This window comes from Bufo bufo, chromosome 10 (assembly GCF_905171765.1).
Source record: "Bufo bufo chromosome 10, aBufBuf1.1, whole genome shotgun sequence".
Taxonomy (NCBI): Eukaryota; Metazoa; Chordata; class Amphibia; order Anura; family Bufonidae; genus Bufo; species Bufo bufo.
In genome coordinates this window covers 6,304,542-6,332,511 of record NC_053398.1, presented here as the reverse complement: position 1 = coordinate 6,332,511, position 27,970 = coordinate 6,304,542, and the positions used below count along the sequence as shown (strand labels likewise).

At 45.1% G+C, this 27,970-nt stretch overlaps 1 protein-coding gene across 2 annotated transcripts; it reads right to left on the bottom strand.

Annotated features, from left to right (window-relative positions):
* Nucleotides 1–601: 601 nt before the first annotated feature.
* Nucleotides 602–23,203, bottom strand: CALCB (calcitonin related polypeptide beta). 2 transcript variants are annotated; one of them, XM_040410093.1, is made up of 5 exons: nucleotides 23,174–23,203; nucleotides 22,689–22,784; nucleotides 22,481–22,615; nucleotides 3,168–3,358; nucleotides 602–692 (listed from the first exon to the last, which is right to left on the bottom strand). In XM_040410093.1, exons 2-4 carry the CDS (start codon nucleotides 22,772–22,774, stop codon nucleotides 3,193–3,195), a joined length of 387 nt encoding a protein of 128 aa, XP_040266027.1. In that variant the 5' UTR covers nucleotides 22,775–22,784; nucleotides 23,174–23,203; the 3' UTR covers nucleotides 602–692; nucleotides 3,168–3,192. The 2 variants fall into 2 exon arrangements, with proteins under 2 accessions (XP_040266027.1, XP_040266026.1); XM_040410092.1 differs by lacking the exons at nucleotides 602–692; nucleotides 3,168–3,358 and adding an exon at nucleotides 7,916–8,250.
* Nucleotides 23,204–27,970: the final 4,767 nt, after the last annotated feature.

Below are 27,970 nucleotides of genomic sequence, written 5' to 3'. Positions count from 1 at the left end.
TGTGGTGAGGGAATACCGCCCCATGTACAGTGGACTTCATCAGGACGTGCGCGCTGTCACCAGGGTCAGAAAAGTCGCCTCACTCCAACCCTGAACCTCCCATACAGACGAGTGTCATGCCAGGACTGCGTAAGTATGGCGTTCAATCCAGACTCCATAAAGTAGTGGATCGATGCACCATACTGACGTGGCCCCTGGACCACGGTGCTCAGCACGTGAGGCAGGAAGTGCGTGAACCGCCATAAAGAAAGGAGAGCAGGAGCGGCGCTGTATCTAAAATACGTTTTTAATCTTGCTGAAATTCACAAGTGATACAATGTTTATTTCTGTAACATTCTGTACAATCATGTCAGTTCAAGGCACGGCGCACCATCACTCCAATCCTCCGCCCGACAGACGCCTCTACAGCATGTCCCTGAGGGCTGAGCAGTCCCGCCAGATGCCGCAATGTAAAGAGTCAATGGATGCCGTCAGATTTTATTTTGAAATATAAGATATAAAAAGAATAAAATAATCTGATTGTAATAAATACGTCTCTGTCTCGTGTACCATAAATAACGGACGGTCGCGAGCAATGGCGAAAAAACGCAAAACAAAAAGGAACTGATGAGATTCTCGGATGCAGAATGCTTCGGTTTGGCCTTCGTGATGTGGTTTTTGGAAGAAAGTTGAATTCTCATTTTCATGGCAATCTGAAGAAAAGGCAAAAAAGAAAGAAAATGTGAAATGTGTGGCGCGAGCTGCGACTGCGCACGTATACGCCAAACAGGAGCGCAACGCCATCTCGTCATCAGTATCACCAGCCTCGCACCGCGCAGCTGGGATCCACGGGTACCCCGAATTGCTGCAGTTTTAGTAGTACTGGTAATTATTTGTATATATTAGTATTTGGATAAATTACTGTTAGTAATAGTTAGTATTAGTAGTACTAGTAATTATTGGTTTATATCAATACTAGTTATCATTCGGATAGATTACTGTCAGTAATAGTATTAGTATTACTAGTAATTATTGGTTTATATTAGTACTAGTTAATATTCGGATAGATTACTGTCAGTAATAGTTAGTATTACTAGTAATTATTGGTTTATATTAGTACTAGTTAATATTCGGATAGATTACTGTCAGTAATAGTTAGTATTACTAATACTAGTAATTATTGGTTTATATTAGTACTAGTTATCATTTGGATAGATGACTGTTAGCAGTAGTTAGTACTAGAAGTACTAGTAATTGTTACTTTAGACTAGTATTCTCAGTTATTTTGTCACATTAGTAACAGATCCGCCGGTCGGATGCGCTGCGGCCATTACACTAAACGGCTGTTTCCTGACAACCTGTAAGCAGCAACTTAACATTCAAAATGGAAACCCCCGCGGCGCCGATCTGCCTCGTTTGGCCTCGCCCCTCATTACTATTAGAGTAATACTAGCACTAGTTATTTCGAAGTTAGATTAGTAATGTTGTTTTTAGTAGTAGTTACTAGGGTTTGATTGATGGCAGGCATTATTACTTTTTAGATTAGTATTAGTAGTAATCATGGAGGAAGATTAGTCTTAGTAATAGTTATTAGTAGAACAGATTAGTTATTGTTAGGCCCGGTTGGTGTTTGTAGTAATTATCATCAGGGTAGAGTAATAGTAGATGAGCAGAATATAGAGTCCCCGCTGGGTTATCAGGAACAGGTGAGTATTTGTCATTGGATTAATAGTTGTACTAGTTATAATTAGAGAACATTAGTATTGTTAGTAGTAATAATCAATAGGATCAATTAGTACTAGTAGTAATTATTAGGGTAAATTAGTAGTGGTTATCAAGGAAGATTAGTATTAAGTTATTATTAGATTGGATTAGTATTATTAGTGGTAGTACTGGTTACTATTAGGTTAAATTTGTATTATTATTACTAGTACTAGTTGTTATTAGGTTAAATTTGTATTATTATTACTAGTACTAGTTGTTATTAGGTTAAATTAGTTTTATTAGTGGTAGTACTGGTTAATATTCGGTTAGATTAGTATTAGTGGTAGTACTAGTTATTAAGTTAAATTAGTATTACTAGTGGTATTAGACATTATTGAGTTAGATAATAGGTTAGGGCTGTAGCGATATCTGCGGATCAGCGTTACATTGCGCTCAGGTTCTGGTCAGTAGAAGTATGGGGCTGCCCCCTGACCGGAGACCGGACCCCCGAGGAGACCGCCCTGACGCCAGCACCGCAGGTTGCATCTACTGATGTAGCAGAGCGGAGTTTGTCCTGTCTTAGGATTTCCATCACAAGTCACCTCTGGGCTGTGCGTACGAGCCGCGCTCCGGCCCCACATATCTATCTGTCTCATAAGTCTGCATCTTATTCATTATATTTAAAAATATTTTTTTGAACGTTTTTTCTTTTTTTTTTAGCTTCCTTTCTCAATATCCTTGTTTGTGTCTCTGCTGAGAAAGGTAATAAAATTGGGATTTGAAGGAGGAAAATATAACGTCCAGGTGGAAAGATCTAGAAATGAAGTTATTATCGGGAGCAATCAAATGAGAAACTGACGGCAAAATCCATGGAACAAGGTGTCCTACAATCTACCAGAATGAGTCACATCTACATGAAATATTAGTGTATTTTATATTTGATTTATATTACATATTATTGTATATTATAGTGTTTTTTATTACATTACATATTAGTTTATATTAGACTGTATTTTATTATATTACATATTTTATTAGTGTCTTTATTACATTACATGTTTTTTTAAATATGTAGTGTAATAAAATACACTAATGTAAAATAATACATGCTATTATAATCTAATGTAATAGAATACACTATAATATAAACTAATATGTAATAAAATACTTTATAAAGTATTTTATTACATTACATACCGTATTTTATATTATAGTGTATTAGTTTCTATTACATTACGGATTTTCTATTACAATAGCATGTATTATTTTATATTATGGTGTTTTCTATTATCATGTATTCTATTACATTACAGATACATTTCTGTTGCAGTGTATTGCATTATAGGCTATTCCGTTGCATACTAGTGTAGCTATTCTGTGACCTCAGCCTCCCGGACTACGCTCTACATCAGTCCGTGCGCGCTCTCGTGGATCCCGTCAGACAGACCGCTCTGGTGCCAGGACGCAGCCTGTGAGACAATTACCATATTCCTGATGTCATTGCTGAGTTTAGACGCGGAGGCTTCGTCTTCTTCTGCCAAATGCTTTAGAGCCGACATTGGTGGGCACGAAATTACTTTTCACCATTCCCCCTGACCTGCTGAGGAAGTCCGCCAGGCGGTGGGTGGCGCAGGTCGCTGTGTTGCACGCTCTCTTCTGTGCCGTCACGTTGCTGCTGGGGTCGAGTGAACAGAATTACTGTCAGTGACATAAAGAGAATATTGTAACACAATAATGCTAAAAATCACACGTCCCGTCGTCAATAATCCAGAAAAACAGCTTCATGACCAGGACCTGCTGGGACTTGTAGTTCCTCAGCTGCTGGCATGACACTGGTTCCCTACCCCAGATAGAAATCATTATTATTCCTCCTTAGTAATCCGTCCGCCCCTTCATCTTCTCACCAGGTCTGCAGATTCCCAGCACAGAAGGCAAGGGCGCCGTCACACACCGCTTTCTGTGGCCGTTTTTTATGCAGTATTTTTGAGCCAGTGCCAGAAGTGGATCCAGCAAGAGGAGAAGTCCTGCTTTTATATCTCTCATTTCCTTCCAACCCACTTCCAGCTTTAGCTTAAAAAAAAACATAGTTCGACAAAAAGCTGTGTGTGACCCCAACCCCAGCGGAGGAGGCAACGTGCCCCCTGCAGTCACCGCTTTCTTCACACCTTCGGTTTTGAAGCCAATGTCAGAAGTGGATCACAAAGGGGATATATATCTATATACAGTACAGACCAAAAGTTTGGACACACCTTCTCATTCAAAGAGTTTTCTTTATTTTCATGACTATGAAGGCATCAAAACTATGAATTAACACATGTGGAATTATATACATAACAAACAAGTGTGAAACTACTGAAAATATGTCATATTCTAGGTTCTTCAAAGTAGCCACCTTTTGCTTTGATTACTGCTTTGCACACTCTTGGCATTCTCTTGATGAGCTTCAAGAGGTAGTCCCCTGAAATGGTCTTCCAACAGTCTTGAAGGAGTTCCCAGAGATGCTTAGCACTTGTTGGCCCTTTTGCCTTCACTCTGCGGTCCAGCTCACCCCAAACCATCTCGATTGGGTTCAGGTCCGGTGACTGTGGAGGCCAGGTCATCTGGCGCAGCACCCCATCACTCTCCTTCATGGTCAAATAGCCCTTACTTTCAAAGTTTTCCCAATTTTTCGGCTGACTGACTGACCTTCATTTCTTAAAGTAATGATGGCCACTCGTTTTTCTTTACTTAGCTGCTTTTTTCTTGCCATAATACAAATTCTAACAGTCTATTCAGTAGGACTATCAGCTGTGTATCCACCTGACTTCTCCTCAACGCCACTGATGGTCCCAACCCCATTTATAAGGCAAGAAATCCCACTTATTAAACCTGACAGGGCACACCTGTGAAGTGAAGACCATTTCAGGGGACTACCTCTTGAAGCTCATCAAGAGAATGCCAAGAGTGTGCAAAGCAGTAATCAAAGCAAAAGGTGGCTACTTTGAAGAACCTAGAATATGACATATTATCAGTTGTTTCACACTTGTTTGTTATGTATATAATTCCACATGTGTTAATTCATAGTTTTGATGCCTTCAGTGTGAATCTACAATTTTCATAGTCATGAAAATAAAGAAAACTCTTTGAATGAGACGGTGTGTCCAAACTTTTGGTCTGTACTGTGTATATATAAAAGGAAGATTCTGCTCCCCACTTTTTGTCCGCGTATTCCACGGCAGAAACCACCATGGTTTTTCATTAGAAATGCTGCTGTTCCGCTCTTGGTTTAGCTCAGTTGAATGGAACTTCATGGGCCAGATATATCATTAGGCTAAGTCACTTTTATGGAGTCAAAAAGTCGCAAAAAAATGCGCAAATCAAAATTTTGCGACTTTTTTGCGACTTTTTGAAGGCAAGCGCTAAGCACTCCAGTTTTGAGAAAATGGGCGTTTTGCCTTATGCAAATGATTGGCAAGACAAATTTACTATTGCGACTTTTTTAAAAAGTCGCAAAAAAGTCGCAAAAAAGTCCCAATTTCACTCCAGCGAGGACCATGCTTATCTTATGAGACTTTTTAATAGAACATGCGACTTTTTCATAAAAACGTGCGACTTTTTCATCAAGATGTGCGACTTTTGTAAAGCTGCTTACTGACGGATAAACTGCTACCGTCAAACCACATTTATTATAGTCTTAAAGGGCCGATCATAAATCTGACTTGGCTAAAACTGACTTTAGCCATATGTTAAAGTGGAGTGAGCTGTCAGAGGAATGATAAATCTGGCCCCATGTGTCCACCCTCAGCCATGTGAAGCACACGCTGACTGCCACTGTGAACGGAGTCTGCGCTCAAATCCTTTGCAGAAATCCATAGTCTGAACATACCCTTAGAGGTAAAAGAAAAGTCAGACTAAATTTGTGTGAAGGAAGTGAGTCCGGAGACGTCTCAAAAGTGAATTCCCTGATATTGGCTGCTAGAGCGAACCTCTGCAGAGTAATGGAAAGATACAAATGTATCAACTCCTCAGACTATTATATCAGAAGAGGCGGCGCAGCCTTCCTGTGCCGGACTGCTACAGTGTATCAGAGGAGGCACAGACTGTTACAGTGTATCAGAGGAGGCAGTGCAGCCTTCCTGTGCCGGACTGTTACAGTGTATCAGAGGAGGCAGTGCAGCCTTCCCGTGCCGGACTGCTACAGTGTATCAGAGGAGTCAGTGCAGCCTTCCCGTGCCGGACTGTTACAGTGTATCAGAGGAGGCAGTGCAGCCTTCCTGTGCCGGACTGCTACAGTGTATCAGAGGAGGCAGTGCAGCCTTCCTGTGCCGGACTGCTACAGTGTATCAGAGGAGGCACAGACTGCTACAGTGTATCAGAGGAGGCGGCGCAGCCTTCCTGTGCCGGACTGCTACAGTGTATCAGAGGAGGCAGTGCAGCCTTCCCGTGCCGGACTGCTACAGTGTATCAGAGGAGGCAGTGCAGCCTTCCTGTGCCGGACTGTTACAGTGTATCAGAGGAGGCAGTGCAGCCTTCCTGTGCCAGACTGCTACAGTGTATCAGAGGAGTCAGTGCAGCCTTCCTGTGCCAGACTGTTACAGTGTATCAGAGGAGTCAGTGCAGCCTTCCTGTGCCAGACTGTTACAGTGTATCAGAGGAGGCACAGACTGTTACAGTGTATCAGAGGAGTCAGTGCAGCCTTCCTGTGCCAGACTGTTACAGTGTATCAGAGGAGGCACAGACTGTTACAGTGTATCAGAGGAGGCAGTGCAGCCTTCCCGTGCCGGACTGTTACAGTGTATCAGAGGAGTCAGTGCAGCCTTCCCGTGCCGGACTGTTACAGTGTATCAGAGGAGGCAGTGCAGCCTTCCTGTGCCGGACTGCTACAGTGTATCAGAGGAGGCAGTGCAGCCTTCCCGTGCCGGACTGCTACAGTGTATCAGAGGAGTCAGTGCAGCCTTCCCGTGCCGGACTGTTACAGTGTATCAGAGGAGGCAGTGCAGCCTTCCTGTGCCGGACTGCTACAGTGTATCAGAGGAGGCACAGACTGTTACAGTGTATCAGAGGAGGCAGTGCAGCCTTCCTGTGCCGGACTGCTACAGTGTATCAGAGGAGGCAGTGCAGCCTTCCTGTGCCGGACTGCTACAGTGTATCAGAGGAGGCAGTGCAGCCTTCCCGTGCCGGACTGCTACAGTGTATCAGAGGAGGCAGTGCAGCCTTCCTGTGCCGGACTGTTACAGTGTATCAGAGGAGGCAGTGCAGCCTTCCTGTGCCGGACTGCTACAGTGTATCAGAGGAGGCACAGACTGTTACAGTGTATCAGAGGAGGCACAGACTGTTACAGTGTATCAGAGGAGGCAGTGCAGCCTTCCTGTGCCAGACTGTTACAGTGTATCAGAGGAGGCAGTGCAGCCTTCCCGTGCCAGACTGCTACATTGTATCAGAGGAGGCAGTGCAGCCTTCCTGTGCCGGACTGCTACAGTGTATCAGAGGAGGCAGTGCAGCCTTCCTGTGCCGGACTGCTACATTGTATCAGAGGAGGCAGTGCAGCCTTCCTGTGCCGGACTGTTACAGTGTATCAGAGAAGTCAGTGCAGCCTTCCCGTGCCGGACTGTTACAGTGTATCAGAGAAGTCAGTGCAGCCTTCCCGTGCCGGACTGTTACAGTGTATCAGAGGAGGCAGTGCAGCCTTCCCGTGCCAGACTGCTACAGTGTATCAGAGGAGGCGGCTCAGACTGCTACATTGTATCAGAGGAGGCGGCTCAGACTGCTACATTGTATCAGAGGAGGCGGATCAGACTGCTACATTGTATCAGAGGAGGCGGAGCAGAATGCTACATTGTATCAGAGGAGGCGGAGCAGACTTCTACATTGTATCAGAGGAGGCGGAGCAGAATGCTACATTGTATCAGAGGAGGCGGAGCATACTGTGGGTTACAATGAATGAAGAAGCGGTTCTTACCTTAATGAACTGGTTTTTACCTGCGTTGTTTTCCCTGCAGCCGATCCTGAATCTTTCCAACCCCCCCCCACCCCCACCCGCTCTGCTGTCACTAATGCACCTGTCAGGCAGTGTGGGGCTGACGGGACTAGGAAACCACAATACTTTTCCATGTAGAAAAATAGGTTTATTCACTAAGTGCATGGCCAGGCGGATGAGAGGATTTTATTTGTACAGAAGCAGCAATGAAAGGGACAAAATGCTTTTTTCATTCCCCATTTCTGGGCGACAGTTTGTGAGACACTAATCTGGGGGTACAGCTTGTGTTCTAGGGGTTCTGTTCCTAGCTAACTGGCTCTAGTCACACAGGAGAGGTTGGTAGTGCGCTTGCGTCCGGCGGAGGGTGTCCCCGTGCACATTAGCTCCACATGCATCCCCAGCCCTGCCTCTACTTAGTGAGCTCATACTGCTCGCCATAACCGGCGTAATGTTCGTTGTCCATGGCGGCCAGGGCGCTTCTCTTCTTCCCGGGCGTGCCGGCCCCGACATCAGTGCGAGGGTAAGAGGTATATTTGTTAAAATCCTGATAGAGTCTCCCCGGTATGCAAGTACTCAGACGCGCGCAACGTTTGGACATGGCTCTATCCAAGCTGCAGGGGGGGAAACAGAAAAAGAGACATGCCAAAAAAAGAGCCAAGTAGTCAGAAGACACATGCACCCTCATGCAACTGCTCTCCACATTCACAGATCATGCTGCTCCATGCTAAACGTCAGGTGCAGCCCGGCTGCAGGCATGCTGAGCTCATGCTCTACTCGTTCCAATGCAGTCTATGCACTGCGATCGATCCCTGGGGTGATGTCATCGCTGAGTGCACCGTGTGCATTACTGATCCTCACTGCAGACAAAGCAGCTGTCATCACCCTGCATGCCTTCAGTACGGGGGAGCATGCAGGACGGAGGCACCCGCACCCACCTCCTCTGCCGTCCACACCACCGAGCCTCACACTCACAACATCCTGCAGACCATTCCGTCCCTGTATGACTAATACACACTTGTGCGCTGCAGACACCTGCGGCAGTGAAACAGTTAAGGTCTCTGATGATGATTAAAAATAACGGAGGTGAGAGAACGGCAACGGCCAGATACTCAGCGCTGTGCACATGTCTCTGTACTCGGCGCTGTGCACATGTCTCTGTACTCGGCGCTGTGCACACACATCCTGCTCTGTAATCATAATGACGGCTACTGCCTGCTACGTGTGAGATCAGATACATAGATGTGCTCTGTGCTGTACTGTCCTCTATATGTGGGATCAGATACATAGATGTGCTCTGTGCTGTACTGTCCTCTATATGAGGGATCAGATACATGGATGTGCTCTGTGCTGTACTGTCCTCTATATGAGGGATCAGATACATAGATGTGCTCTGTGCTGTACTGTCCTCTATATGTGGGATCAGATACATAGATGTGCTCTGTGCTGTACTGTCCTCTATATGTGGAATCAGATACATAGATGTGCTCTGTGCTGTACTGTCCTCTATATGTGGGATCAGATACATAGATGTGCTCTGTGCTGTACTGTCCTTTATATGTGGAATCAGATACATAGATGTGCTCTGTGCTGTACTGTCCTCTATATGAGGGATCAGATACATAGATGTGCTCTGTGCTGTACTGTCCTCTATATGAGGGATCAGATACATGGATGTGCTCTGTGCTGTACTGTCCTCTATATGAGGGATCAGATACATAGATGTGCTCTGTGCTGTACTGTCCTCTATATGAGGGATCAGATACATGGATGTGCTCTGTGCTGTACTGTCCTCTATATGAGGGATCAGATACATAGATGTGCTCTGTGCTGTACTGTCCTCTATATGGGGGATCAGATACATAGATGTGCTCTGTGCTGTACTGTCCTCTATATGAGGGATCAGATACATGGATGTGCTCTGTGCTGTACTGTCCTCTATATGGGGGATCAGATACATAGATGTGCTCTGTGCTGTACTGTCCTCTATATGAGGGATCAGATACATGGATGTGCTCTGTGCTGTACTGTCCTCTATATGTGAGATCAGATACATAGATGTGCTCTGTGCTGTACTGTCCTCTATATGTGAGATCAGATACATGGATGTGCTCTGTGCTGTACTGTCCTCTATATGAGGGATCAGATACATAGATGTGCTCTGTGCTGTACTGTCCTCTATATGGGGGATCAGATACATAGATGTGCTCTGTGCTGTACTGTCCTCTATATGTGGGATCAGATACATAGATGTGCTCTGTGCTGTACTGTCCTCTATATGAGGGATCAGATACATAGATGTGCTCTGTGCTGTACTGTCCTCTATATGGGGGATCAGATACATAGATGTGCTCTGTGCTGTACTGTCCTCTATATGTGAGATCAGATACATGGATGTGCTCTGTGCTGTACTGTCCTCTATATGTGAGATCAGATACATGGATGTGCTCTGTGCTGTACTGTCCTCTATATGAGGGATCAGATACATAGATGTGCTCTGTGCTGTACTGTCCTCTATATGGGGGATCAGATACATAGATGTGCTCTGTGCTGTACTGTCCTCTATATGTGGGATCAGATACATAGATGTGCTCTGTGCTGTACTGTCCTCTATATGGGGGATCAGATACATAGATGTGCTCTGTGCAGTACTGTCCTCTATATGGGGATCAGATACATAGATGTGCTCTGTGCTGTACTGTCCTCTATATGTGAGATCAGATACATGGATGTGCTCTGTGCTGTACTGTCCTCTATATGAGGGATCAGATACATAGATGTGCTCTGTGCTGTACTGTCCTCTATATGTGGGATCAGATACATAGATGTGCTCTGTGCTGTACTGTCCTCTATATGAGGGATCAGATACATAGATGTGCTCTGTGCTGTACTGTCCTCTATATGGGGGATCAGATACATAGATGTGTTCTGTGCTGTACTGTCCTCTATATGTGGGATCAGATACATGGATGTGCTCTGTGCTGTACTGTCCTCTATATGAGGGACCAGATATATAGATGTGCTCTGTGCTGTACTGTCCTCTATATGTGGGATCAGATACATGGATGTGCTCTGTGCTGTACTGTCCTCTATATGAGGGATCAGATACATAGATGTGCTCTGTGCTGTACTGTCCTCTATATGTGGGATCAGATACATAGATGTGCTCTGTGCTGTACTGTCCTCTATATGGGGATCAGATACATAGATGTGCTCTGTGCTGTACTGTCCTCTATATGAGGGATCAGATACATAGATGTGCTCTGTGCTGTACTGTCCTCTATATGTGGGATCAGATACATAGATGTGCTCTGTGCTGTACTGTCCTCTATATGAGGGATCAGATACATAGATGTGCTCTGTGCTGTACTGTCCTCTATATGAGGGATCAGATACATAGATGTGCTCTGTGCTGTACTGTCCTCTATATGAGGGATCAGATACATAGATGTGCTCTGTGCTGTACTGTCCTCTATATGTGGGATCAGATACATAGATGTGCTCTGTGCTGTACTGTCCTCTATATGGGGGATCAGATACATAGATGTGCTCTGTGCTGTACTGTCCTCTATATGAGGGATCAGATACATAGATGTGCTCTGTGCTGTACTGTCCTCTATATGTGGGATCAGATACATAGATGTGCTCTGTGCTGTACTGTCCTCTATATGGGGGATCAGATACATAGATGTGCTCTGTGCTGTACTGTCCTCTATATGAGGGATCAGATACATAGATGTGCTCTGTGCTGTACTGTCCTCTATATGGGGGATCAGATACATAGATGTGCTCTGTGCTGTACTGTCCTCTATATGAGGGATCAGATACATAGATGTGCTCTGTGCTGTACTGTCCTCTATATGGGTATCAGATACATAGATGTGCTCTGTGCTGTACTGTCCTCTATATGTGGGATCAGATACATAGATGTGCTCTGTGCTGTACTGTCCTCTATATGTGGGATCAGATACATAGATGTGCTCTGTGCTGTACTGTCCTCTATATGTGGGATCAGATACATAGATGTGCTCTGTGCTGTACTGTCCTCTATATGTGGGATCAGATACATAGATGTGCTCTGTGCTGTACTGTCCTCTATATGGGGAATCAGATACATAGATGTGCTCTGTGCTGTACTGTCCTCTATATGAGGGATCAGATACATAGATGTGCTCTGTGCTGTACTGTCCTCTATATGGGGGATCAGATACATAGATGTGCTCTGTGCTGTACTGTCCTCTATATGGGGGATCAGATACATAGATGTGCTCTGTGCTGTACTGTCCTCTATATGTGAGATCAGATACATGGATGTGCTCTGTGCTGTACTGTCCTCTATATGGGGATCAGATACATAGATGTGCTCTGTGCTGTACTGTCCTCTATATGTGGTATATCAGATACATAGATGTGCTCTGTGCTGTACTGTCCTCTATATGAGGGATCAGATACATAGATGTGCTCTGTGCTGTACTGTCCTCTATATGAGGGATCAGATACATAGATGTGCTCTGTGCTGTACTGTCCTCTATATGAGGGATCAGATACATAGATGTGCTCTGTGCAGTACTGTCCTCTATATGTGGTATATCAGATACATAGATGTGCTCTGTGCTGTACTGTCCCTAATATATGTGGGATCAGATACATAGATGTGCTCTGTGCTGTACTGTCCTCTATATGTGGAATCAGATACATAGATGTGCTCTGTGCTGTACTGTCCTCTATATGAGGGATCAGATACATAGATGTGCTCTGTGCTGTACTGTCCTCTATATGTGGGATCAGATACATAGATGTGCTTTGTGCTGTACTGTCCTCTATATGGGGATCAGATACATAGATGTGCTCTGTGCTGTACTGTCCTCTATATGAGGGATCAGATACATAGATGTGCTCTGTGCTGTACTGTCCTCTATATGTGGGATCAGATACATAGATGTGCTCTGTGCTGTACTGCCCTCTATATGTGGGATCAGATACATGGATGTGCTCTGTGCTGTACTGTCCTCTATATGTGGGATCAGATACATAGATGTGCTCTGTGCTGTACTGTCCTCTATATGGGGGATCAGATACATAGATGTGCTCTGTGCTGTACTGTCCTCTATATGGGGATCAGATACATAGATGTGCTCTGTCCTGTACTGTCCTCTATATGAGGGATCAGATACATAGATGTGCTCTGTGCTGTACTGTCCCCTATATGAGGGATCAGATACATAGATGTGCTCTGTGCTGTACTGTCCTCTATATGAGGGATCAGATACATAGATGTGCTCTGTGCTGTACTGTCCTCTATATGTGGGATCAGATACATAGATGTGCTCTGTGCTGTACTGTCCTCTATATGGGGATCAGATACATAGATGTGCTCTGTGCTGTACTGTCCTCTATATGTGAGATCAGATACATGGATGTGCTCTGTGCTGTACTGTCCTCTATATGGGGATCAGATACATAGATGTGCTCTGTGCTGTACTGTCCTCTATATGAGGGATCAGATACATAGATGTGCTCTGTGCTGTACTGTCCTCTATATGTGAGATCAGATACATGGATGTGCTCTGTGCTGTACTGTCCTCTATATAGGGATCAGATACATAGATGTGCTCTGTGCTGTACTGTCCTCTATATGGGGATCAGATACATAGATGTGCTCTGTGCTGTACTGTCCTCTATATGAGGGATCAGATACATAGATGTGCTCTGTGCTGTACTGTCCTCTATATGTGGGATCAGATACATAGATGTGCTCTGTGCTGTACTGTCCTCTATATGGGGATCAGATACATAGATGTGCTCTGTGCTGTACTGTCCTCTATATGTGGTATATCAGATACATAGATGTGCTCTGTGCTGTACTGTCCTCTATATGTGGGATCAGATACATAGATGTGCTCTGTGCTGTACTGTCCTCTATATGTGGGATCAGATACATAGATGTGCTCTGTGCTGTACTGTCCTCTATATGGGGATCAGATACATAGATGTGCTCTGTGCTGTACTGTCCTCTATATGGGGATCAGATACATAGATGTGCTCTGTGCTGTACTGTCCTCTATATGTGAGATCAGATACATAGATGTGCTCTGTGCTGTACTGTCCTCTATATGAGGGATCAGATACATAGATGTGCTCTGTGCTGTACTGTCCTCTATATGAGGGATCAGATACATAGATGTGCTCTGTGCTGTACTGTCCTCTATATGGGGATCAGATACATAGATGTGCTCTGTGCTGTACTGTCCTCTATATGAGGGATCAGATACATAGATGTGCTCTGTGCTGTACTGTCCTCTATATGAGGGATCAGATACATAGATGTGCTCTGTGCTGTACTGTCCTCTATATGTGGGATCAGATACATAGATGTGCTCTGTGCTGTACTGTCCTCTATATGAGGGATCAGATACATGGATGTGCTCTGTGCTGTACTGTCCTCTATATGAGGGATCAGATACATAGATGTGCTCTGTGCTGTACTGTTCTCTATATGAGGGATCAGATACATAGATGTGCTCTGTGCTGTACTGTCCTCTATATGAGGGATCCGATACATAGATGTGCTCTGTGCTGTACTGTCCTCTATATAGGGATCAGATACATAGATGTGCTCTGTGCTGTACTGTCCTCTATATGAGGGATCAGATACATGGATGTGCTCTGTGCTGTACTGTCCTCTATATGGGGATCAGATACATAGATGTGCTCTGTGCTGTACTGTCCTCTATATGAGGGATCAGATACATAGATGTGCTCTGTGCTGTACTGTCCTCTATATGTAGGATCAGATACATGGATGTGCTCTGTGCTGTACTGTCCTCTATATGTGGGATCAGATACATAGATGTGCTCTGTGCTGTACTGTCCCCTATATGTGGGATCAGATACATGGATGTGCTCTGTGCTGTACTGTCCTCTATATGGGGGATCAGATACATAGATGTGCTCTGTGCTGTACTGTCCTCTATATGGGGGATCAGATACATAGATGTGCTCTGTGCTGTACTGTCCTCTATATGGGGGATCAGATACATAGATGTGCTCTGTGCTGTACTGTCCTCTATATGGGGGATCATATACATAGATGTACTCTGTGCTGTACTGTCCTCTATATGGGGGATCAGATACATAGATGTGCTCTGTGCTGTACTGTCCTCTATATGTGGGATCAGATACATAGATGTGCTCTGTGCTGTACTGTCCTCTATATGTGGGATCAGATACATAGATGTGCTCTGTGCTGTACTGTCCTCTATATGTGGGATCAGATACATAGATGTGCTCTGTGCTGTACTGTCCTCTATATGTGGAATCAGATACATAGATGTGCTCTGTGCTGTACTGTCCTCTATATGTGGGATCAGATACATAGATGTGCTCTGTGCTGTACTGTCCTCTATATGTGGGATCAGATACATAGATGTGCTCTGTGCTGTACTGTCCTCTATATGAGGGATCAGATACATAGATGTGCTCTGTGCTGTACTGTCCTCTATATGTGAGATCAGATACATAGATGTGCTCTGTGCTGTACTGTCCTCTATATGTGGGATCAGATACATAGATGTGCTCTGTGCTGTACTGTCCTCTATATGTGAGATCAGATACATAGATGTGCTCTGTGCTGTACTGTCCTCTATATGTGGGATCAGATACATGGATGTGCTCTGTGCTGTACTGTCCTCTATATGTGGAATCAGATAAATAGATGTGCTCTGTGCTGTACTGTCCTCTATATGAGGAATCCGATACATAGATGTGCTCTGTGCTGTACTGTCCTCTATATGTGGGATCAGATACATAGATGTGCTCTGTGCTGTACTGTCCTCTATATGGGGGATCAGATACATAGATGTGCTCTGTGCTGTACTGTCCTCTATATGTGGGATCAGATACATGGATGTGCTCTGTGCTGTACTGTCCTCTATATGGGGATCAGATACATAGATGTGCTCTGTGCTGTACTGTCCTCTATATGAGGGATCAGATACATAGATGTGCTCTGTGCTGTACTGTCCTCTATATGTAGGATCAGATACATGGATGTGCTCTGTGCTGTACTGTCCTCTATATGTGGGATCAGATACATAGATGTGCTCTGTGCTGTACTGTCCCCTATATGTGGGATCAGATACATGGATGTGCTCTGTGCTGTACTGTCCTCTATATGGGGGATCAGATACATAGATGTGCTCTGTGCTGTACTGTCCTCTATATGGGGGATCAGATACATAGATGTGCTCTGTGCTGTACTGTCCTCTATATGGGGGATCAGATACATAGATGTGCTCTGTGCTGTACTGTCCTCTATATGTGGGATCAGATACATAGATGTGCTCTGTGCTGTACTGTCCTCTATATGTGGGATCAGATACATGGATGTGCTCTGTGCTGTACTGTCCTCTATATGGGGATCAGATACATAGATGTGCTCTGTGCTGTACTGTCCTCTATATGAGGGATCAGATACATAGATGTGCTCTGTGCTGTACTGTCCTCTATATGTAGGATCAGATACATGGATGTGCTCTGTGCTGTACTGTCCTCTATATGTGGGATCAGATACATAGATGTGCTCTGTGCTGTACTGTCCCCTATATGTGGGATCAGATACATGGATGTGCTCTGTGCTGTACTGTCCTCTATATGGGGGATCAGATACATAGATGTGCTCTGTGCTGTACTGTCCTCTATATGGGGGATCAGATACATAGATGTGCTCTGTGCTGTACTGTCCTCTATATGGGGGATCAGATACATAGATGTGCTCTGTGCTGTACTGTCCTCTATATGTGGAATCAGATACAGTACAGACCAAAAGTTTGGACACACCTTCTCATTCAAAGAGTTTTCTTTATTTTCATGACTATGAAGGCATCAAAACTATGAATTAACACATGTGGAATTCTATACATAACAAACAAGTGTGAAACAACTGAAAATATGTCATATTCTAGGTTCTTCAAAGTAGCCACCTTTTGCTTTGATTACTGCTTTGCACACTCTTGGCATTCTCTTGATGAGCTCCAAGAGGTAGTCCCCTGAAATGGTCTTCCAACAGTCTTGAAGGAGTTCCCAGAGATGCTTAGCACTTGTTGGCCCTTTTGCCTTCACTCTGCGGTCCAGCTCACCCCAAACCATCTCGATTGGGTTCAGGTCCGGTGACTGTGGAGGCCAGGTCATCTGGCGCAGCACCCCATCACTCTCCTTCATGGGCAAATAGCCCTTAATTTCAAAGTTTTCCCAATTTTTCGGCTGACTGACTGACCTTCATTTCTTAAAGTAATGATGGCCACTCGTTTTTCTTTACTTAGCTACTTTTTTCTTGCCATAATACCAATTCTAAGTAAAGAAAAACGAGTGTCCATCATTACTTTAAGAAATGAAGGTCAGTCAGTCAGCCGAAAAATTTGGAAAACTTTGAAAGTAAGGGCTATTTGACCATGAAGGAGAGTGATGGGGTGCTGCACCAGATGACCTGGCCTCCACAGTCACCGGACCTGAACCCAATCGAGATGGTTTGGGGTGAGCTGGACCGCAGAGTGAAGGCAAAAGGGCCAACAAGTGCTAAGCATCTCTGGGAACTCCTTCAAGACTGTTGGAAGACCATTTCAGGGGACTACCTCTTGAAGCTCATCAAGAGAATGCCAAGAGTGTGCAAAGCAGTAATCAAAGCAAAAAGGTGGCTACTTTGAAGAACCTAGAATATGACATATTTTCAGTTGTTTCACACTTGTTTGTTATGTATATAATTCCACATGTGTTAATTCATAGTTTTGATGCCTTCATAGTCATGAAAATAAAGAAAACTCTTTGAATGAGAAGGTGTCCAAACTTTTGGTCTGTACTGTACATATATGTGCTCTGTGCTGTACTGTCCTCTATATGAGGGATCAGATACATAGATGTGCTCTGTGCTGTACAGTCCTCTATATGGGGGATCAGATACATAGATGTGCTCTGTGCTGTACTGTCCTCTATATGAGGGATCAGATACATGGATGTGCTCTGTGCTGTACTGTCCTCTATATGGGGGATCAGATACATAGATGTGCTCTGTGCTGTACTGTCCTCTATATGTGGAATCAGATACATGGATGTGCTCTGTGCTGTACTGTGCTCTATATGGGGGATCAGATACATAGATGTGCTCTGTGCTGTACTGTCCTCTATATGGGGGATCAGATACATGGATGTGCTCTGTGCTGTACTGTGCTCTATATGGGGGATCAGATACATAGATGTGCTCTGTGCTGTACTGTCCTCTATATGGGGGATCAGATACATAGATGTGCTCTGTGCTGTACTGTCCTCTATATGTGGGATCAGATACATAGATGTGCTCTGTGCTGTACTGTCCTCTATATGTGGGATCAGATATATAGATATGTTTTGTGCTGTACTGTTTTCTATATGGGGGATCAGATACATAGATGTGCTCTGTGCTGTACTGTCCTCTATATGAGGGATCAGATCTATAGATATGTTTTGTTCTATACTTCATGCACTCTGTGTAGCGTATATTGGTGTGCACTGCACTGTTCCTCGGCGTAACTCTCTGTGTGTGTAAATTGTAAAAAATGTTGTCACTAAAATGGATGAAGTGATGAACTCTGTGCTGTGCACCTGAATATGGAGGCTACAGTCTTCTCAGTGCTGTGCACTGACATGTTGAAGCTTGAGTATACTCTATGCTGTGCATGAGCCCCTAGAGCAGGGATGGCCAACCTGCGGCTCTCCAGCTGTTGTAAAACTACAACTCCCACCATGCCCTGCTGTAGGCTGATAGCTGTAGACCGTACGGACATGATGGGAGTTGTAGTTTTGCAACAGCTGGAGGGCCGCAGGTTGGCCATCCCTTCTCTAGAGGCTCAAAGCCTCAATGTACTCTGTACTGTGCACCATCAAGAAGAAACTCTATTTTAATCTGTGCTGTGCATCGGCATTTGGAGACTGCAGTCTACACTGTGCTGTCCACTAACATGTTGAAACTGCAGTATGCTCTGTGCAGTGCACCAAGCCTCACGTGTAGAAGACTCATTTACTCTGTGCTCTGCACCTTTATATGGAAGCTGTGCTGTGGCCCCTACAAGTAGAAGCTGCAGTCTACTCTGCACTGTGCCCCAGGCCCTACATATATAAGCCTCAATTTACTCTGTGCTGTGCACCTACATATGGAAGCTGAAGTCTGCTTTGTGCTGTTGACATCTAGAAGCTGTATTGTAATCTGTGTCATGTACGACTGCATATGGCAGCAGCAATCTACTCTGTGCTGTGCACCTGGCCCTACCTGTCGAACCCTCAATCTATTTTGTGATGTGCACCTACATGAAAGACCTGTAGTCTACTCTGTGCTGTGCACCAGACCCTACATGTAGAAGCAGCAGTCTACTCTGTGCTGTACACCAGACCTTACACATAGAGGCAACAGTCTACTCTGTGCTGTAGACCAGACACCACACATAGAGGCAGCAGTCTACTCTGTGCTGTACACCAGACACCACACATAGAGGCAGCAGTCTACTCTGTGCTGTACATCAGACACCACACATAGAGGCAGCAGTCTACTCAGTGCTGTGCACCAGACCCTACACGTAGAAGCAACAGTCTACTCAGTGCTGTGCACCAGACCCTACATGTAGAAGCAGCAGTCTACTCTGTGCTGTGTACCAGACCCTACATGTAGAAGCTGTAGTCTACTCTGTGCTGTGCAACAGACCCTACACGTAGAAGCAACAGTCTACTCAGTGCTGTGCACCAGACCCCACACATAGAAGCAACAGTCTACTCTGTGCTGTGCACCAGACCCTACATGTAGAAGTAGCAGTCTACTCTGTGCTGTACACCAGACTCTACATGTAGAAGCAGCAGTCTACTCTGTGCTGTACACCAGACTCTACATGTAGAAGCAGCAGTCTACTCTGTGCTGTACACCAGACCCTACATGTAGAAGCAGCAGTCTACTCTGTGCTGTACACCAGACTCTACATGTAGAAGCAGCAGTCTACTCTGTGCTGTACACCAGACTCTACATGTAGAAGCAGCAGTCTACTCTGTGCTGTACACCAGACCCTACTTGTAGAAGCAGCAATCTACTCAGTGCTGTGCACCTGGCCCTACCTGTCGAACCCTCAATCTATTTTGATCTGTGCACCTACATGAAAGACCTGTAGTCTACTCTGTGCTGTGTACCAGACCCCACACATAGAGGCAGCAGTCTACTCTGTGCTGTGCACCAGACCCCACACATAGAGGCAGCAGTCTACTCTGTGCTGTGCACTAGACCCTACATGTAGAAGCAGCAGTCTACTCTGTGCTGTACACCAGACCCTACATGTAGAAGCAGCAGTCTACTCTGTGCTGTGCACCAGACCCTACACATAGAAGCAACAGTCTACTCTGTGCTGTACACCAGACCCTACACGTAGAAGCAGCAGTCTACTCAGTGCTGTGCACCAGACCCTACACGTAGAAGCAGCAGTCTACTCAGTGCTGTGCACCAGACCCTACATGTAGAAGCTGTAGTCTACTCTGTGCTGTGCACCAGACCCTACACGTAGAAGCAACAGTCTACTCTGTGCTGTACACCAGACCCTACACGTAGAAGCAGCAGTCTACTCAGTGCTGTGCACCAGACCCTACACGTAGAAGCAGCAGTCTACTCAGTGCTGTGCACCAGACCCTACACGTAGAAGCAGCAGTCTACTCAGTGCTGTGCACCAGACCCTACATGTAGAAGCTGTAGTCTACTCTGTGCTGTACACCAGACCCCACACATAGAGGCAGCAGTCTACTCTGTGCTGTGCAACAGACCCTACACATAGAGGCAACAGTCTACTCTGTGCTGTGCACCAGACCCTACATGTAGAAGCAGCAGTCTACTCTGTGCTGTACACCAGACCCTACATGTAGAAGCTGTAGTCTACTCTGTGCTGTACACCAGACCCCACACATAGAGGCAGCAGTCTACTCTGTGCTGTGTACCAGACCCTACATGTAGAAGCTGTAGTCTACTCTGTGCTGTGCCCAGACCCCACACATAGAGGCAACAGTCTACTCAGTGCTGTGCACCAGACCCTACACGTAGAAGCAGCAGTCTACTCAGTGCTGTGCACCAGACCCTACATGTAGAAGCAGCAGTCTACTCTGTGCTGTGCACCAGACCCTACACGTAGAAGCAGCAGTCTACTCTGTGCTGTGTACCAGACCCTACATGTAGAAGCAGCAGTCTACTCTGTGCTGTGCACCAGACCCTACACGTAGAAGCAACAGTCTAATCTGTGCTGTACACCAGACCCTACATGTAGAAGCAGCAGTCTACTCTGTGCTGTACACCAGACCCTACATGTAGAAGCAGCAGTCTACTCTGTGCTGTACACCAGACCCTACATGTAGAAGCTGTAGTCTACTCTGTGCTGTGCACCAGACCCTACATGTAGAAGCAGCAATCTACTCTGTGCTGTGCACCAGACCCCACACATAGAGGCAGCAGTCTACTCTGTGCTGTACACCAGACCCTACACGTAGGAGCAGCAGTCTACTCTGTGCTGTGTACCAGACCCTACATGTAGAAGCTGTAGTCTACTCTGTGCTGTGCACCAGACCCTACACATAGAAGCAACAGTCTACTCTGTGCTGTGTACCAGACCCTACATGTAGAAGCTGTAGTCTACTCTGTGCTGTGCACCAGACCCTACACGTAGAAGCAACAGTCTACTCAGTGCTGTGCACCAGACCCTACACGTAGAAGCAGCAGTCTACTCAGTGCTGTGCACCAGACCCTACATGTAGAAGCAGCAGTCTACTCTGTGCTGTGCACCAGACCCTACACGTAGAAGCAGCAGTCTACTCTGTGCTGTGTACCAGACCCTACATGTAGAAGCAGCAGTCTACTCTGTGCTGTACACCAGACCCTACATGTAGAAGCAACAGTCTAATCTGTGCTGTACACCAGACCCTACATGTAGAAGCAGCAGTCTACTCTGTGCTGTGCACCAGACCCTACACGTAGAAGCAGCAGTCTACTCTGTGCTGTACACCAGACCCTACATGTAGAAGCAGCAGTCTACTCTGTGCTGTGCACCAGACCCTACACGTAGAAGCAGCAGTCTACTCTGTGCTGTACACCAGACCCTACATGTAGAAGCAGCAGTCTACTCAGTGCTGTGCACCAGACCCTACATGTAGAAGCAGCAGTCTACTCTGTGCTGTACACCAGACCCTACATGTAGAAGCAGCAGTCTACTCTGTGCTGTGCACCAGACCCTACACGTAGAAGCAGCAGTCTACTCTGTGCTGTACACCAGACCCTACACGTAGAAGCAGCAGTCTACTCTGTGCTGTACACCAGACCCTACATGTAGAAGCAACAGTCTAATCTGTGCTGTACACCAGACCCTACATGTAGAAGCAGCAGTCTACTCTGTGCTGTACACCAGACCCTACATGTAGAAGCAGCAGTCTACTCTGTGCTGTACACCAGACCCTACATGTAGAAGCAGCAGTCTAATCTGTGCTGTACACCAGACCCTACATGTAGAAGCAGCAGTCTACTCTGTGCTGTACACCAGACCCTACATGTAGAAGCAGCAGTCTAATCTGTGCTGTACACCAGACCCTACATGTAGAAGCAGCAGTCTAATCTGTGCTGTACACCAGACCCTACATGTAGAAGCAGCAGTCTAATCTGTGCTGTACACCAGACCCTACATGTAGAAGCAGCAGTCTAATCTGTGCTGTACACCAGACCCTACATGTAGAAGCAGCAGTCTAATCTGTGCTGTACACCAGACCCTACATGTAGAAGCTGTAGTCTCCAGAGGACGGCTCCGCTCTTACCTGTTCCCGTCGCTCGCCTGCTCCATTTCCTCCGCTGTCATCTGTACAAACTCTTTGACCAGTGCATTAAGTATCCTCCGCGCCTCGTAGTCACTGACGGTCACCCGGTCCGGTAATGCTTCTAAGCCCGGTCTTCTTGGAAAGAAAGGCAGGAGGTCAATGGTCTGTGGCCTCTGTACAGAACTGTCCTCACTGACATACACCTTACCTGACTGGAGTCGCCTGTGAGCTGTACATCTGGCAAACCAGCAACCCCAGGACGGCCAGAAGAGAGGAGATCTTCAGCACAACCATAATGTCCTTCCTGCAAAGATTTAAAGGAGAAGCATTGGCCGTCAGCCAGGAACGCCATCAGCATTAAGAGAGTCCTGAGTAATCATAGGAGAGTGGCCGGGCCCCCCGCACCCTGCAAACGCTCCACATTCATCACTCGCAACTCCAATCTCTCAGACACCATCCTATTGAGCAGGATTCTTACAATGAAGGAACCTCAGCGCCTCCCCAGTCACCAGCACTACAAGACCTAGACTGGCAAGGGGGATACTGAGCATTGTAGTGCAACTACTTCTGCCGAGCAACAAGTCATCATAGGGGGATCCTTCAAGACTCCAGTCGGCTGATGGCGAAGCAAATGTGTGTCCAACCCCATCCAGGGACAGTGGAGCTCCCTGCCCCCAATGGACATGTACTCACCAGCCAGTGGTCCTTGTGTAGAGGTGCAGATCACTGACGCTTCTCCCAAACTAGCCCAATCTTATTGCTCTCCAATGGGGGTGGCCAGCTTTTTATATGTAGCTCCTGGCTCCCAGTGTGGAGGCGTTGGGTGAGTGGTGGCCAGCCAATAAGCTCCACCCGGGACTCCCCATGGCCAATCCCCATCAGGGCTCGGACCCCCAGCCTTCCGATGACGTCATCACAGTCACTGAGTATTCCATTCACAAAATATGCCAGTCATTTTGGCCCCTGACAGACTCATTTGCATTGATGTCATTGAAAAAAAAAAAAAAAAGGCAAAAAAAAAAAAATACTTAAAACGTTAATGAAAAGTAAAGGAAAGAGTCTCCAGTCATTAATAATTTATCCTCCCTCCTCGGCATCCCCCCCTCCCCCCCCCTCCTCCTTCCAAAAAATGACGGTATTTTCTAGTAGGAGACAGCTAAGTGAATGAGCAGCGTTTATTAGAAGCGACATCTACTGCAAACACCACTGCATTGCAGACACTCACCCCGGGGCTGACGGCCGCTGACTACCAGCTTCTCCAGTGCCCGCCGCCTGGAGTAGTCGGGACGGACTTCCTGCCAGTAGACTCCGCCGCTGCTCTCTGTATACAGGGAATCCCGCTAGAGACACACAGATCTCAGCAGGAGAGACTGTAAGAGACAGACAGAGAGAGAAAGAGACAGAGTCAGCAGTCCAGCCTGGGAAACAGAGAATATCAGAGGAAGGAAGAGACAGAAGGAGAGAGGCAGAAAAAGAGACAGACAGGGAGAGGAAGAGACAGAGTCAGCAGTCCAGCCTGGGAAACAGAGAATATCAGAGGAAGGAAGAGACAGAAGGAGAGAGGCAGAAAAAGAGACAGACAGGGAGAGGAAGAGACAAAGTCAGCAGTCCAGCCTGGGAAACAGAGAATATCAGAGGAAGGAAGAGACAGAAAAAGAGACAGACTGTAAGAGAGAAAAATAGACAATGACCAGTCCAGCCAGGGAAGCAGAGAAGATCAGAGACAGAAGGAAAGTCTAACAGAGACAGAGACTGTAAGAGACAATTAGCGAGAAAGATACAAAGTAACCAGTCCAGCCAGGAAAACACAGAACCCCATGAATGTGAATACTAGAGAAAGCAGCCCCCAGGACGGAGGCATGTGAGAGAATGAGAGGCAGGAGAAGATGGGAGACGAGCTTTACATGGGAGAACACAGAGACTCCGGCAGACTCCGGCCATGGTTGCATCTGAACCTAGGACCCCAGCGCTGCAAAGCACCAATCACCACCAGCCCTCGCACAGCTCTGCAGACAGAATTGTAAAAATGGCCATGCAAAATGAAAATATTTTTTTTTTTTCAAAGCTTAAAACATTTGTTTCTAAAAATGGAAGAAAAACTTGGCTGTAATCCTAGTCACCCCGAATAAAGGAAACGTTTTATGTTTAACACAGAGTGGTAAAATGGCAGAATTGCATTTTTTTTTTCCAGTTCCACCCATTTAGATTTATTTCCCCAATTCCCCACTACATCATATGCAACATGAAATGATGACATTAGAAACTACAACTTGTTCTGCAAAAAAAAAAAAAAAAAACACACCCTCATATGGCTATGTGAGCAGAAAGGCAGGGAGTACAAAAGAAAAAAGAAAGTATAAAACGAAAAAAAAAAATGACTGTGAGAAAGGGGTTAATAAAAGAGCATTAAAAATGAATCAGCGCAGAATGTTGGAATAAACAGATTATAGGCGCTGCGCTGCCACCCAAACGTCTCTGTCTGGCCCAAACCGCTATGATGACATGTTTGACCCCTCCCTTCTACAACCACCACCTGTCATAAATCAATACAGACCCCAGACCAGACCCACTAAATAGATAGATAGATATATATATATATATACCCCAAACTAGACCCACTAAATAAATACCAGACCCACTAAATTCAGACCCCAGACCAGACCACCTAAATAAATATAGACCCCAGACCAGACCCACTAAATAGATATATACCCCAAACTAGACCCACTAAATAAACACCAGACCCACTAAATTCAGACCCCAGACCAGACCCCCTAAATAAATATAGACCCCAGACCAGACCCACTAAATAAATATAGACCCCAGACCAGACCCACTAAATAGATATATACCCCAGACCAGACCCACTAAATAAATACCGACCCGCTAAATAGATACTGACCCCAACCAGACCCCCTAAATAAATACAGACACCAGACCAAGCCTCCTAAATAGATACAGACCCCAACCAGAACCCCTAAATAAATACAGACCCCTATATTAATAGAGACCCCAGACCAGACCCACTAAACAAATACAGACCCCCAGACCAGACCCCTAAAACAGTCACTGACAGCGGTGGAGTCGAGGAGAAGGAAGAAGCGGTTTATCAGCACTTCTGCCTTCTCCTCAGATACATAACACCCAATGAGCGCTCTGCAGTGTGGACCCGAAGATCACGTGATTGGGGGTAGAGGAGCGCAGAGCTGCAGGGTCAATCAGCTCTGCCTTGTACAAAGCCCCCACAGGAGGCTGTTTTCCCCTGCAACGGGAGCTCCTTTGGATGCCCCAGTTACAGTGAAAATAGTGAAAAAAAAGTCTGATTGTCTCCTAAAGGTCTTTCAGTGACCTCTTGGACACAAATTATGTGGAAAAATATATATACAAAAATAAGTTAAAATATTATTTAAAAAAATGTAAAATACAATGCAATAAAAAATATAATAAAATACAAATAAAAGAAAAAAAGTGCTATGTACAATTTTTGTTTATGATTGCATTTTACTCTTTTTTGGCTAAAAATCATATTTTCAATTGGCCTTTATTAAAAATATTGAGCTGTTCTGTCACAAAGGGTTAACTGTTTTTCTAGCTGTGGGACTGGTACTTTCCCTTTCACTTTGTGCTGGTCATCTAATAACCCTTATCTCTAAACTACTGAGGGGTCATACACACTTATTTAAGCCACATTCTCATCAGTTAGATGAGGACTGAGCTATAATGAGTGTTTATAATGTCAGAGATAAGGAGCCCGTCAGCTCCCCAGCTGACGGAAAAGAGAGATAATCCACTGGCTGCTTAGGCTACTTTCACACCTGCGTTTAGGTGCAGATCCGTCCGGTATCTGCACAGACGGATCCGCACCTATAATGCAAACGCTTGTATCCGTTCAGAACGGACCCGTTTGCATTACCAATTTATTTATTTTTTTGTTCATGATAATGCTAACGGATCCGTTTTGACTTACATTGAAAGTCAATGGGAGGCGGATCCGTTTTCAATTGCACCATATTGTGTCATTAAAAACGGATCCGTCCCCATTGACTCAAAGTCAGGACGGACCCGTTTGGCTCAGTTTCGTCAGACGGACATTAAACCGCTGCAAGCAGCCTCCAAAGCGGAATGGAGGCTGAACGGAGGCAAACTGATGCATTCTGAACGGATCCTTATCCATTCAGAATGCATTGGGGCTGAACTGATCCGTTTTAGGCCGCTTGTGAGAGCCCTGAAACAGATCTCACAGGCAGATCCAGAAACGGCAGTGTGAAAGTAGCCTAATACAGCATCTCAGCTCTGTACAGAAAAAAAGATTCCATATTGTTAATAAAGACCAATAAAAAAAAAAAAAAGATTTTTAGCTCAAAATAAGTACAGTGCAATAATAAAATAAATTGCCCCCAAAGGTATACAGAGCCTATAAAGACCACTTGGGGGACATATTATGTGGCAAACATATATATATAAAATAAAACACTAATAAAAGAAAAAGTGTAAGGCTACTTTCACACTAGCGTTGTTTTAATCCGTCGTTCAATTCCGACACCGGAACTGCCCGCCGGATCCGGAAAAATGTGTGAAAACGGATTACATTTGAATCCTGATCAGGATTTTTATCACAATGAAAAAATGCATTGGAAGAAACGGATCCGCCATTTATGGACTTTAACTTTTTTTTCACATTTTTCGGGTTTAACATGCAAAAGCCGGATCCGGCGTTCAGTCAAAGCGTTCAGGATTTTTGGCCGGAGGTAAAAATACAGCATGCTACGTTTTTCTGAAAAGTCTGATCAGTCAAAAAGACTGAACTGAAGACATCCTGATGCATCCTGAAGGACGGACTCTCCATTCAGAATGCATTAGGATAAAACTGATCAGTTCTTTTCCGGATTTGAGCCCCTAGGACGGAACTCAGCGCCGGAAAAGAAAAACGCTAGTGTGAAAGTACCCTAAAATAAAAGAGTGTTCATTGTCCCCCAACTGTCTTTTTATGACCTCTTAGGGGATATATTATGTGGCAAAAATATATTTTAAAAAATAAGTAATAAACCAATTATAGAAAAAAATAAAAAAATAAAATACAACTAAAAGTAAAAAATAAATGGTAAAAAAGAGAAAATGTTGTCATTGTCACCCAAAGGTCTTTTTATAACCACTTGGGAGAGGATATCATGTAGCAGAAATATATAAAAATTAAGTTAAAAAAAGATAAAAAATAATATACATAAAAAGAAAAACATCCACACCAGCCAAAACCATCGCCATTACCGCCCCATTCATGGGAAACTATACATATTATATCACACGACACAAAATAGGGAACTAATTATAATCATTTCTTTTGGTGTTAGTGACAGTATCCTGCTGATGTTGGGGAGCGCTGACATCTGAGCTGTGATCATCGCAGGAACCAGGTGAGTGTTTACTGTTTGTTTTTTACTTGTGAAGGGGGCACATATTTGGGCATAACAACTATGAGAGAGCACATCTTGG

Excerpts from the sequence above, each read along its gene's own strand:
- CALCB (XM_040410092.1), bottom strand. The coding sequence starts at position 22,774 with ATGGTTGTGCTGAAGATCTCCTCTCTTCTGGCCGTCCTGGGGTTGCTG. Across the intron at positions 22,616-22,688 it reads TCACAGGCGACTCCAGTCAG|AAGACCGGGCTTAGAAGCAT; the intron begins GTAAGGTGTATG and ends TTTCTTTCCAAG. Across the intron at positions 8,251-22,480 it reads CAGGCGAGCGACGGGAACAG|CTTGGATAGAGCCATGTCCA; the intron begins GTAAGAGCGGAG and ends CCCCCCCTGCAG.